This window comes from Colias croceus, chromosome 17 (genome assembly GCF_905220415.1).
Source record: "Colias croceus chromosome 17, ilColCroc2.1".
Classification (NCBI taxonomy): domain Eukaryota; kingdom Metazoa; phylum Arthropoda; class Insecta; order Lepidoptera; family Pieridae; genus Colias; species Colias croceus.
The window spans coordinates 4472950-4485715 of record NC_059553.1 but is presented as its reverse complement, the minus strand read 5'-3'; the positions used below and the strand labels follow the sequence as shown (position 1 = coordinate 4485715).

Sequence of the window (12766 nt, the reverse complement as noted above, 5' to 3'; positions counted from 1 at the left end):
TTTAGTAATAACCCCTGCTAGTTTTTTTTTACATATTTTCATTGTACAGACACCACTTTTCTAGAATTTTATTATATGTATTGATGATGATGATGATGACTGATTATGGATACATCATTTATATTTTAGAAGTTACCCGACACCCGATATAATAATTAATTATTACTTGACTACGGCGGCGGGTACTGAGTAAGTACTCATTGAAATTTCAAACCAAATTAGTTTCAGCAGTTTGTAGAGTCAGGTTGTGGAGAAATCAAGAATCTCATTTTATAAATTTCATTCTTATGATAATAATAACCTTGAGGAAGTCATTAAATAACGATTTTTGACATTGAAAGTATGTATAAATTCTTGCAATACATAATATCTTTCAAATTTTATTTTCTCGTTAACTTCCTGAATCGATGTAGATATTGAAATTACATTTCGAATATTGGCAAATAATTAATATACCTAGTATTGGCCTGCGAACTTTTTATAAACAAGTCATGATAAGACTTCGTTTCTCATTTCGTAAATGAAAATATATGTTGTTAGATCTTGTAGGACAATAAGCGAGGAAAAGGTACGAACGTAGACATCTGTTATCCAGAAAGGTTGTAGGTATATCTAGAATTGCTGGTATAATCTCATTTTTATATTCACATAATATTTATTACGTATTTATTAATAAAAAAACGACGTGTGGCACTGGGGGACTGCCGCGGTAAAGCTATTGCATGCTATGCCTTCAAGCCACACCTCCGCCCGTCGGAGTGGGGAGCGTGAGGTTTTTTCGTTACGGAATTTCTCGATTCGGTCCCCACGCTCAAGGTCCGCGATAGAAGCTATGCAATCTATAAAAAAATTGAGATTAACATTTGTTGTGTAGTGATTGTTTCGTGATTTTATGTTATTTAATAAAACTTTTTAAATGCAAGCCATGAATAGGTACATAGTTTATTTATTTATTTAAATAAATAAAAACAAAGTATCTCCTTAATTATCATTGCGCACACATGTTGATTACAATTTACTAAGGATAACGCAAATATGGTAATATCTAAAATCGATCCATTAACATAAACTTAAACGGAATCTTAATTTATAGTCTGTTTGCATAAGGCTTAGAATAATAGCGTCTATTACTCTAAAGGTCTAGATATATTATCTAGGTCTCTGTAACGTGAAAGGATAAAAGCATATTACGTAAGTGAAAGAAAATGTTTGTTGAAAATCTTGTCGCGTGAGCGGTGAGACACATCGATCTTTTAGTTAACGACAACTCCATTATTTTAAATTTAGTTACCTATATCATGAACAAGACGTATAACTTCTTTCATTGGATTTAGAACACGCTTGATTTGTACTTGTTCTTTATCTGTTTTGTTTGATAATATTGTGATACGATTACTATAGTTGAATTTATATTTTTGGTTTTTATGGCATTCAAATGCTTTATAAATATAAATTTTTATAGAATAGAAAAAATTCGATCACGAAGCGGGACTCGAACCCTGACCAACTGATTCGATTGCTCTGGCGGGTCACGAGTGGCTGAGTTGGTCAGGCATCCGCCCCAGAATGGCACGAAAGAATGCGGGTTCGAGTCCCGCCTCGTGATCGAATTTTTTCTATCTATACATATAATAAATCTGTAGAAGGGTCAATTCTGTACATTGAAAATATATAAAAAATTAATAGGAGAGGGTGTTACTGGATCGATACCAAGCCCAAATATGTGATTAAAAAATTTTTTGTCTGTATGTTCAGGCATCACGTGAAAACTAACGGTTCGATTTCGATGAAACTTGGTATAATTATACCTTATTATCCTGGGCATAAAATAGGATACTTTTTATCCCGGAAAAATACGTAGAAAAAAAATCTTAATTTTTCTTAATTTTTCCGCGCGGACGGAGTCGCGGGCGGAAGCTAGTTCTTTATAAATTTATACGATTACTATAAACAAAGTTTTAGAGCAATTGTTTATTAAATTCGGTCCAATGATAGTTATAGATAGTAGTGGTTTTAATTATAAGATGGTAGTTACCACATTAAATACTATTGTGGTATAAAATACAGTTTTGGTTAATTTGTGTTTAATTCTATGATAATTCATCATGAAATATAAATTGTATGACGAGGAATTTTATATCAAATAAGAGTATTTAATAAATCGGTATGGATAATTAAATATTATTGTAATTAAATATCATGTTAATAACAAGCTCTATCAAAATGTATCTTTGATAAAATATGTGTTGTATTCATTATATATTATATGGAACTGTTGCTATTGTAAACAAAAGGAAAATATGAAAATGAAATATCTCAATTTTTCCTAAAAGATTATAGTACCATCCTTATTAGTGAAACGTATTCAGTATTATTCGCTATGGAAATTATATAGATCACATTTGAAATTGCTGATAATATAATATCATCTCAATGCCATCTATCAATGCTGAAACATGTGCATTGATCGTATCGCATAGCTCTTATGAAAAATGTTAAGAGCGTCTTCCACGTGTAAACCTACGCAATATGGATTTGTTTACTAATTGTTGTTAATAAGAAATGAAAGGGAAGAAAAGCGTTATAAAATTAACATAAATGCTTAGTAATAGTGACCGCGATTCAAGTGATAGTGAAGGAAAAACGCTGACTCAAAGCTTTCCAGACATCGGTAACGTCTTACTAACACATCTATTATATAAAGATGTTTTACAGTAATTTTGTGTAGGTACAGTAAGTGTTGTATGTGCCTACTGAATACATTCACTGTTTTCAGCTGAAAAAGTGAATGTATTCAGTAGGCAAAGTAGTCAGTTCAGTAGAAAAAGTATTTTGATATTCTAAAAACACTGAACGGTTTTTAATTGCTTTATGTTGTTTCATTACATTTCAAAATATAACCTACTAGCTTTCCACCCGCGGCATCGCCCGCATAGTTCCCGTTCCCGTGGGATTTCCGGGATAAAACCTATTCTATTTCCCGGGGTAAAAAGTAGCCTATGTCCTTTCTCGGGTATCGAAATATCTCTATACCAAATTTCATGCAAATTGATTCAGTAGTTAAGGCGTGATTTAGTAACAGACAGACAGACAGAGTTACTTTCGCATTTATAATATTAGTATGGATAATTAATTATGATTGAGATATTGACCATAGCGCTTAGTAGTGATTGGAAATATAAATAGTGGAGACATTTACCAAATTAATACCGTCCCAAATCTGTAATATATTTACGGCATTTGTGTGTATTCTAAAATTATATTTTTCAGTACCTTAATCTATAAGATAACTAATAAATTAAATACACATATAATAATTAATAACTTAAGGTATTTATAATTTATTATTTAAAGTTGCTTTCGAAAATATTTTATTTAATGATTATAGTTTATCCTTGAATTATTGTGATAGGCAACATCAAATTTAATTATTTTACGTATAAATATCAAAGAACTATTCAAATGTAGGTCTTTGATACTATAATTATTTATTAATTAGTGTCTGTTCAAAGAAATTTGATTTCACGATCAAACGAAGCTTACTAACCATTAGTTCTATAATCCTCATTTTGAGACATTTCAATTTCAATATTTATAATCTAAAGAAAATCTAACATAAACCTAACAACGGACAAAAAGCGTGAGTAACGAAATATTCTATTATATTTTATGGACTTAATAGTAATCATCATAGTGCCTAGACATCATTTCATGTAGTTACATGACGAAATGAATATCCTACTGCGTTACTGTTGTTGACGCTATTTGAGTTTTTGATACACATTGTTATATTTTAAATGCTTGTACAAAAATAATGTCAAAACATTACGGTTTAAATTTTATAGAAAGGCTTTTTTATCAGTCACTATCCGTTATTTGCACATATTTTAATTGAATATTTATATTCTAGTGCTCACGGATCAAGTGTTATTTTCAACAATTTTATTTGAAATTCTCAAGCGTACTGAAAGCAATATCCGTTTAATATAAAAATACCGGCAACGGATAGCAAAATAGGATTCTACCCTAGATTTATGCTTTAGCGCTAGGTTCTGGTTTTAATTAATTACATAATATTCCATGCACGAAAGGATTCCTTCAGAATAAATTATTTTAATTCCATTTGAATACATATTTATATTTATTGCTGCTGCTGTTTTGTTTTAACTATGGAGAAATAATAAAGATAAAAGATAAGTAACGATGAATAATAAAAGCTTAGGAAATAGACAGACATCGAGCGGAACATACAAAGCGTTCTTTAATCTTTCAATAGCAATAGAATATTACTAAGTTTATTCAGTTTCAAATGGACATAGATTGGCGTCACAATACGTTTCTAGAAAGAAGATTAGTGGTAAATAGATCCATTTCAATAGGTAGATTTATATGTTATATTGTAAGTAGTTGCACAAACGTATATTTCTCCTTTTGCTCTAAGCAATAAAGTTTTGTGGTCTTTTTCGTGGAAACATTTAATTAAATCTACTGGTAACATTAATTGATTCCTAAAAAGGGCAGAAATTCTGAAAACAATTAGTACATACGCCTTAAATGTAAAGTAACTATATGAACCCAAATGTTAAAACAATGCCTTTTCTAGCAGTAGGTAGGCATTTATTTTGTACGCACTTAGCGTAGCGTAAGGTTAGACTGATTTAAATTTTAATAATAGATATATCTATTACATATAATCTAATAAAATAAAATTATTCCACCAACACTTTATTTTATCTTTCACTTCACACTCTATTGAAATAAATATTGTACAGTTAAGTTTTACAAACTAGATTTCCTGCGTAGCGAAAGCATTTTTGTGGAAAAGCTCGGATAATCATTTGAACTAGTTTCTGTTTGCTTTATTAGTCCTTTGCGAGGGACAAAACAACATTTTCAACATCTGTTAAATTTATTCCATAAGCTCCTACAAGGAATACGTAGGCAGTTTACTTTTTATCCCATTGATTTTTGATAACTCATCTTTTTAACCGTTACTTATTTTGCAATATACCTATTTTATGATTTTCTTTCTATGTATTGTTATTAAATGTGAACATTTATACAATAACAATACAAGTAAATTTAAGAAGCCGTTTTATTACACCATACGAACAGTTTTATAAATATTTATTAAAAATCATCGGTATTAGTCTACTTACACTCAAGGTATATCGTAGTAGAAAATACGAGAAATTTTATTCACCAACTCCAGATACACTACAAGTAACATAACCCAATGATCATGATTAGGTATTTCTTGTTACAATTACAATAAAATATTTTCAAAAAATATTTTTGAATTTATACTTCTTTTGGCGCGATGGAGAAAAATGATGAGAGTGAATTTACGATGCGCGCGCACACCGACACCTAAACTTAACAGCATGAAGTTAGTTCTAGGTGGTATGAAAATTGATAACTATGTTCAAGTTGTATATTCTAGTATTTTTTTCCATACACCAAAGAAGTATAACTTCTAACGCGTGTACATAAGTACACACACTTTTTTTTTTTGTTCCAGGTATGTACGATAGGTGTCCTAGCAAACACGATGAACGTGGCCGTGCTGACGCGTCGCGACATGGCGGCCGCTCCGATCAACCGCCTTTTGAAATGGCTGGCTGTTGCTGACGTCTTCGTCATGCTTGAATACGTCCCTTTCGCTATTTATAAATACCTGGTACTGGCGTTTGCATTTATTTTTATTGAAATGCGTTTATACTGTTATGCGCAGCTTTAAAGAAAACTTAGTCACTTGTAGAATTATTATTTTAAAGCCGGTTTACCTACTTCTGAAACGACTTAAGAAATCAACGTCGTCTTAATCAATTTAAGACGTTGTTAATGATCATCAATTGTGAATGATTATAAATCAAGTCATTCAAAAATATCATCACAGTTGACAGATATGTACTACGTACATAATATCATTCTACGACATTATTGAAATTTAAATTAATTGTAGAGGCTATTTATTCCTTATAATTTTTCTCAGAAAAGAATTCTGAATGATTCAATCTGTGCATAACGGAAACGGAATATTAAAAAACTTTAATATCTCCGACCTCGGAAGAACGATATGCACTTTTTCACTTTTATTTGATAAATCTCAATTCACGGTCGAAAAAATAAGAGCGCGTAAACTATTTTATTAACCTATAGGTAATCTATATGAATACTTATTAAATATTTTCAAATGTTATGCAATTTAATATAAAATTATGTTCTGTGCAATAAATATATGTAACACTATTCCTGACTCCTGTTATTGAAATGAAACTCGTATTTTAATAAATTCATGAATCCTAAGTTATAATTGTAAAGCAATCAAAACTAACAATAACCAATAGACAAATAAATAGATATTTAAACCATACGAGACAAATATTAAATTTCGTATCTAAAACAGCAAATAATGTTGAATTATGTACTGAATATTTATTTGTTATTTTAATTTCAGATACTTCCAGAGACGTTGGATTTTTCTTATTCGTGGGCCATGTATCTTTTATTTCACATGCATTTTGCCCAAATACTACATACCGCTTCAATATGCCTGACGCTCTCATTAGCTATATGGAGGTACATCGCCATAAAGTAAGTGCTTTTGCATCTATTTTACGTATTTCCATCAGGAATATAAAAAGTGGTCATAAAATTCATTCTAGAGAAAGCCGTTACGACGAAGTTAAGAGTTAAGTTTTTATTGTTCTCTTGGAATATTAATTTGATTTATAATGAAGTGAGGCAGCGAGAAAATGTATAACAATGATTTTTTTTCTTTTAGGTACTCTGATAGGAGCCATATTTTATGTACGGAGAGGCGCTGCAGTGTGGCCATATTGAGCAGCTTCATTCTACCGCCAATATTATGCATTCCCACGTTCATGGTGAGACCATTGCTTTAGAAATTTGCATTACTTTTGTTTATTCGCAAATATATAGCGAGAAGAATTTAATTAAAATAGCTATTGATATAGATTCCCGAAGAAAGGAAAGGGCTCATCTTTTAAATTAAAAAACTCAGCGCTAAAGTTTTTGCTATAAGTTCTAGTTAAATAGATGAGAAGATGACCGAACTGTGATAACTTAATTTTAAAGAAAGATTGTAGCTGTAGGGGGCTGTCCATTAATCACGTGAGGCTCGAAAGGGGGGGAGGGGTCCATCAAAAAATCACGAAATATCACCAGGGGGAGGGGGGGGGGGGGTAAAGTAATATATCACATGTATTTATTTTTTCGGCAAGCGCGCGAACGCGATACTCAGCCGAAAAGCGGCGTTACGTGTATTTGTCAAACGCATACAACTTTCCGCATTTCTTTCATTATTTTTATGTCATTCAAAAACAAACTGCAATCTTTCTGTCTACCTCTGAACGTTTATTATAGAAGCATTTAATTTTCTATAACAAAACTAGATGATACTTATACCAGTATTTTTTTATAAATAAAAAATTGATTCTTTGCAGGTACGAAAAAATACACGTGATATAGGGGGGCAGGGGAGGGGTAGTCTTAAACCTCACCACGTATCACCAAGGGGGAGGGGGGGTCAAAAAATACCAAAAAAAAAACATCACGTGATTAATGGATGGCCCTAGGTACTTTGAGAAAATTAAACGTAGAATTTATGTTTCCCTTCATAAATGAATTAGGAGATCGTAGATGTCACACTGTGATTTAATAGATTTGATGTTGTTTTAGTAGTCAAATTGTAAATTTTACATGTACTTGAATACCTATATTAATTAGTATTTCAAAAATATTACAAAGACTTAAATATGCTGTGACACATTCTATCGTATAGTTGCTATTGCACTTAATGCAATATTATAATTGTTCGCGCAAAATGGAATGTATCTGCTTTAAATACAATGTATGTAAATTATCATCGAATGCTTTCAATTTCTTTTATTCGGCAGGTATTTGACATCCACACAAAGAACATCAGCGACACAAATGGCCATGCTGATATCGTGTACCACGTCGATTCTAACAGCCAAGGCAGTTTATATCAAACCAATTTCTGGGTACATTCTGTTCTCATAAAATTGTTACCGTGTTCGATCCTGACTGTTATAAGCATGTGGCTTATTAGAGCATTGTACAATGCTAATCAACATCAGAAGAATTTAAGGAATTACAGCGCCTGTCCAGCTGCCGAGAAAATGGTCAAAAGACAGCACAAAGCCGATAAGAGAACGGATAGAACAACTAAAATGCTGCTTGCAGTTTTATTGCTTTTCCTGGTGACGGAATTACCGCAGGGGATTTTGGGCCTTATGAGTGGATTACTGGGGTCGTGTTTCTTTAAACGTTGTTACGGATTATTCGGCGAATTGATGGACTTCCTCGCTTTGTTGAATGGAGCGATAAACTTTATCTTGTATTGCTCAATGTCACGGCAGTTCCGGCAGACGTTCCGACAGTTGCTACTGCAGAAACACTTCGGCAGATTCCTTCCGGCGACTGCTTCTCACTCGGACACCCACAAGGAGAATACGTTAGTATATCTACATTATTCCTACTGCTTTACACTTCATTCACTTTGCTTATATAGATGCACCCACCAGTCATGAAGAAATCAAGTACGTACTTTGTGTCATAATGATAAATATTGAGATCGTCAATTCAAAGGATTTCTGCAAGCATGGTCACTCAAATTCTATGTAACTAATATAAATTAAGTCTATAAATTTAATTTATATGCTATAATGAAGAAGCTAGCTTTGAAATTATTTTCCTCCCTACAGGTACACGGAAAAGATAAAAAGATAACTACAGCAGGCCACCGAAATTTGAGTTACTATGTGAGTAAATCGTACATTTCTACGATGATTATTTTCGTGAATTGCAAACATAAAGCTTATCTAGCTTATATATTTTGTTTATGTGCCGTATTTTCACAATTTATTAGATTTTTATTAGCAAAAAAAGAAATTATCAAACTATAAAAAGGAAATGTGATTGCAAGAGCGTTTAATCAGCATGTACTTAATAGAATGTTACAAAGTATCATAACTTCGTGTCTAAATAAAATGAAAAACTAACACGTTTTTATTGATTCAACGGAAATATGCTTGTGCTATTTGATTACGGAATTATGTTCTTATAGTAAAATTATTATTATAATATATAGAAATACCCCTGCTAACTGCTTTGCTGTGTGGAAAGTACTTGAAAATTTTAGAAGTAAAAGTTACACGGCGTGTAACTTTTAATTTCTCATTTTGCCCTCTTGCTCTTTTTTTTTGTTTGTTAAAAACCTTGAGCCAGATTTTATAGGGCTTTCTTCAAAATCTGCGGATTTACAAACACCCTCTCAACCCTTATAAAATTAAGGCTGGAATATTAAAGATTCTCTCAGTGGATGACTTTATCATTAGAGAAATTCAACGTCTAAATTTCATACTTCTAGCTTCAGCGGGTTAGTTGCGGTGATTAAGAATCAGCATATTGTTTAATAAAGCAAAAACGTCAAGATCCTGTTAAAAAAATACCATTTCCACTTGAAATGAAAATTGGATGAATTTTCTAAATTCTTGCAAAAACTTATAACTTAAAAATTTTATATTTTTTAACTGCTCCTTCCTCATGTCTTCAATAATAGATAAAATTTATATTGAAGGAAGGAAGTGTTACTGTAGTTTTTATCAAATGGCGAATTGAAACAAATTGTGAAAAAAAAAGACAAACATTATTAAAACAATCCACAAGTGATGGATGAAGAAAGAATTCAAATAGGTTATGAATGTCCCTCCTTTTGTCACTTATTCGTTGGTCCTTTATGAAAAATTCCTCGTAAAGAACCCAGAATAAGGTACGACAAGTTGTCGAATTTCATTTGTCCTTCTTGTTGTCGTATTAAGGAAAAATTTCTGACAAATTACTCCGCAGTTAAAAAAAAAAAAACTTCATCAAAAATTATTTAGATGTAGGTAATATAATTATAAATAATTAGTATGTTTAATTGCCTTAGTAGGTGCATAATGTTTGTAATTTACAATTTCAGCAATGTTTTATTTCTTGAAACAATAAATCTATGCAATTGTGTATGCTTCGTAGCTAACCCGATCCCTTTGTCTAGTAAATCTGCTTCGGTAGTTTCGATCCTAAGTGGATAGCAAGATTAGCGGAAAATTGAGTGTTACCTTAGGTTACGACGACCGATTTCATCACTTCTTAGTGCATCTAAATAGTTAACAAATCTATTTACGTTAATAGGCTAGAGCAAGTTTTTTTTTTTTATTTACAGACGAAATATATTTTTTTATATGCTAAATTCTGAGATTTCTCATGTGGAAAGCTGAAAAATGAGGGACGCATTGGGATTGAAAGCAATTGCAGAAGTTTTAAATCAAAACATATAACTTCAGCCCTAATCACTACTTTGTTTCCGTCTTCCGCCGCCGAAATAACTAAAAGGCAAAAGTGACATCAGACCGGCCCCTTTTTAATTAAATAATGTCTCATGATATTTACAAGGCCATTGAACCTTATTTTTTATGACAATAACCTCTCAAATAGATCATATCAAATTCGTATTGACGATGTCACAAATAACCGAGCTATTAATACATCTTTATTGTAAAGATATCTTATGACTCTCTTTTGTTTCAGGGCAAAAACTTCAGTACCTTGAGGCCGAGCCTTGCAGGGTAATGCTCCCGTTGTGTGTGAACATTACCTGTGACGATACTGTTAAATACTCAAGAGTGAATGTGTTAAAAATAGCTTTAAGAAAGTTTTTATTTACGTAATTGATTTAAGAATTTTTATGAGTTGTGCATTGATTTTGTAAATATACATATTTTAAGTTTTTTATTATACACATAAATATGATGTTAGGAAATAATATGAGTGATTTGTTATTCTGCGAAAATTTGAACTTTTGGTATAATATGATGGACACAAACAAGTGGTAAAGAAGAGAGTTTATGAGTTAATGAATGTCGTCTCGATTCATGCGTCACTGTGAGCGCACACACTAAAATCGAATATGCATAGTGTAGGTATACGTTTTCTCCATTAGTTCGGCTATTGTTTACAAAAATGGTATTCTATGACCAAGCACAATAGAAAATTAATGAGCTATAATGTCATGTGAAAGGATAAAAAGGCGTAGTTATTTTCGAATTGTCGATTGTTATTTATAATCTTTTATTCGTTTATCTTACCTATATCATCGATTAAATCGAAATTAAATTAATTAAATTTGGCAGTAAATCATTATAATACTATCTATGATGGTCATGCTATTTAGTTCCTGTAGATATAATAACATATTTATTAATTTAATACTTTCCATTTTTTACATTTTGTATAATAGTTTACATGTATAAGCCGCAATGCGTTAAATAAAATTTAAAGCATGCGTAAGCTCGTCTAATATATTTATTAAAAAAATAATAGATAAGGGTTGTCTTTGTAACGACAAGCCAAATTAGGTATGAATAATAATGCTTATAGTTTGTTTGCCAAGTTGGCACAAAAACCTGAATGTTGTATAACTGACATCGGTTTTAACTGTCGAAATAAATTTAAAGACCGTTGTAATTTTTGAAAAAAAAAAAGAAAATAACTGTGCGATCGTAAATATGCGTGTATGTTCCCTTGGTTTTGTATCTGGTATGTTTTTGTAGTATGAAATATGTTGGCTTTTGAATCGTAATTCTTAAAATTATATTTGAAAGATACAATTCTTCTCATAATTGATGAAATGTTTGAGTTAGCTTGATTCAAATTACCTATTAGATAACTAAGCAAGTAGTTTCTAATTTCTAGTCGTTGCAACAGTATCTAAGAAAATGTGTAATTAATTATTTAAGGAAAAGATTTATATTTTTAAATAAGCTGTATACGAATAATTCTCTATTGAGTAAGCCATAATCCTAAACATTTTGAATAAATATATGTATGTAAAATGATATGATAGCGTTATATATATGTTTTTGTTTCTAGTGTTTATAGATAAGTTTCGAATAGTTGAGTACTCATACAAGCGTTTTTATTTTATTACAGAGCTTTAGTTTATAATAATTTGTGATTTAAATAATATTTATATTCACGATGTACAATATTTATTGTTAGAATATTGAAAATTATGTACCAATTAAATATATGTATGTACATAAACTTGTAAATTGCGTGCTCTCGATGCATTTCCTATTCCAACACAAAAACACGATTATTGTTATTATGAAAATAATTTATGGAATAAATAAACCCTAATACATATTCTTTTTACATTTTCTGCTTCGTGAGAAAAATAGATTTCATAAATTGCTTCGAGAGAACGCTATCAATCCAAGCAGGAAAAACCTAGTTGATAATTTGTATAAGATGTCTCCATGTCAACGAATACGTAAAAAATAAAGATAAGAAAGAAAATAAATGTTGAAATTTGTTTGAGCATTTTTATTTTTTCCTTTTTAAAATATGTCACTCATCACATCCAAGCTTACATTTCTTAATAATTATTAGTAATATTTCTGGGTAGTAAAATCGTCGCAAATGTTGAGTTTTAATGTCCAACAAAGGCCCAAAGACTGTTACTGCGACCCTTCCCCAGATAAATAGAAACTTAAAGTGAAAACAAATTACGTTTTGATATGTTAAGGAGGCTATTTGACCTATGGTTGATAGCATTTAAATCACGTTACATTTCATAAAATTATTTCATATAATATATCATGGCGTTTTCTAATTTAGTTATTTCGCACGCCCATAATATGAAGTTATTAAGCACTTACAACATTGATGCACA

General features: G+C 31.0%; 1 protein-coding gene across 2 annotated transcripts in view; it reads left to right on the top strand.

The window, feature by feature from the left end:
- Positions 1-11959, top strand: part of LOC123698994 (G-protein coupled receptor dmsr-1-like) — a 40278-nt gene extending 28319 nt beyond the window's left edge. The window contains exons 3-8 of one of the 2 annotated variants that reach the window (XM_045645845.1): positions 5522-5680; positions 6461-6597; positions 6788-6890; positions 7923-8503; positions 8754-8810; positions 10621-11959. In XM_045645845.1, coding sequence (XP_045501801.1) covers positions 5522-5680; positions 6461-6597; positions 6788-6890; positions 7923-8503; positions 8754-8778 — 1005 coding nt within the window. In that variant the 3' untranslated portion in view covers positions 8779-8810; positions 10621-11959. The remainder of the gene's footprint in view (positions 1-5521; positions 5681-6460; positions 6598-6787; positions 6891-7922; positions 8504-8753; positions 8811-10620) is intronic. The other variant, XM_045645846.1, reaches the window with a different exon arrangement.
- The last annotated feature ends 807 nt before the right edge of the window (positions 11960-12766 follow it).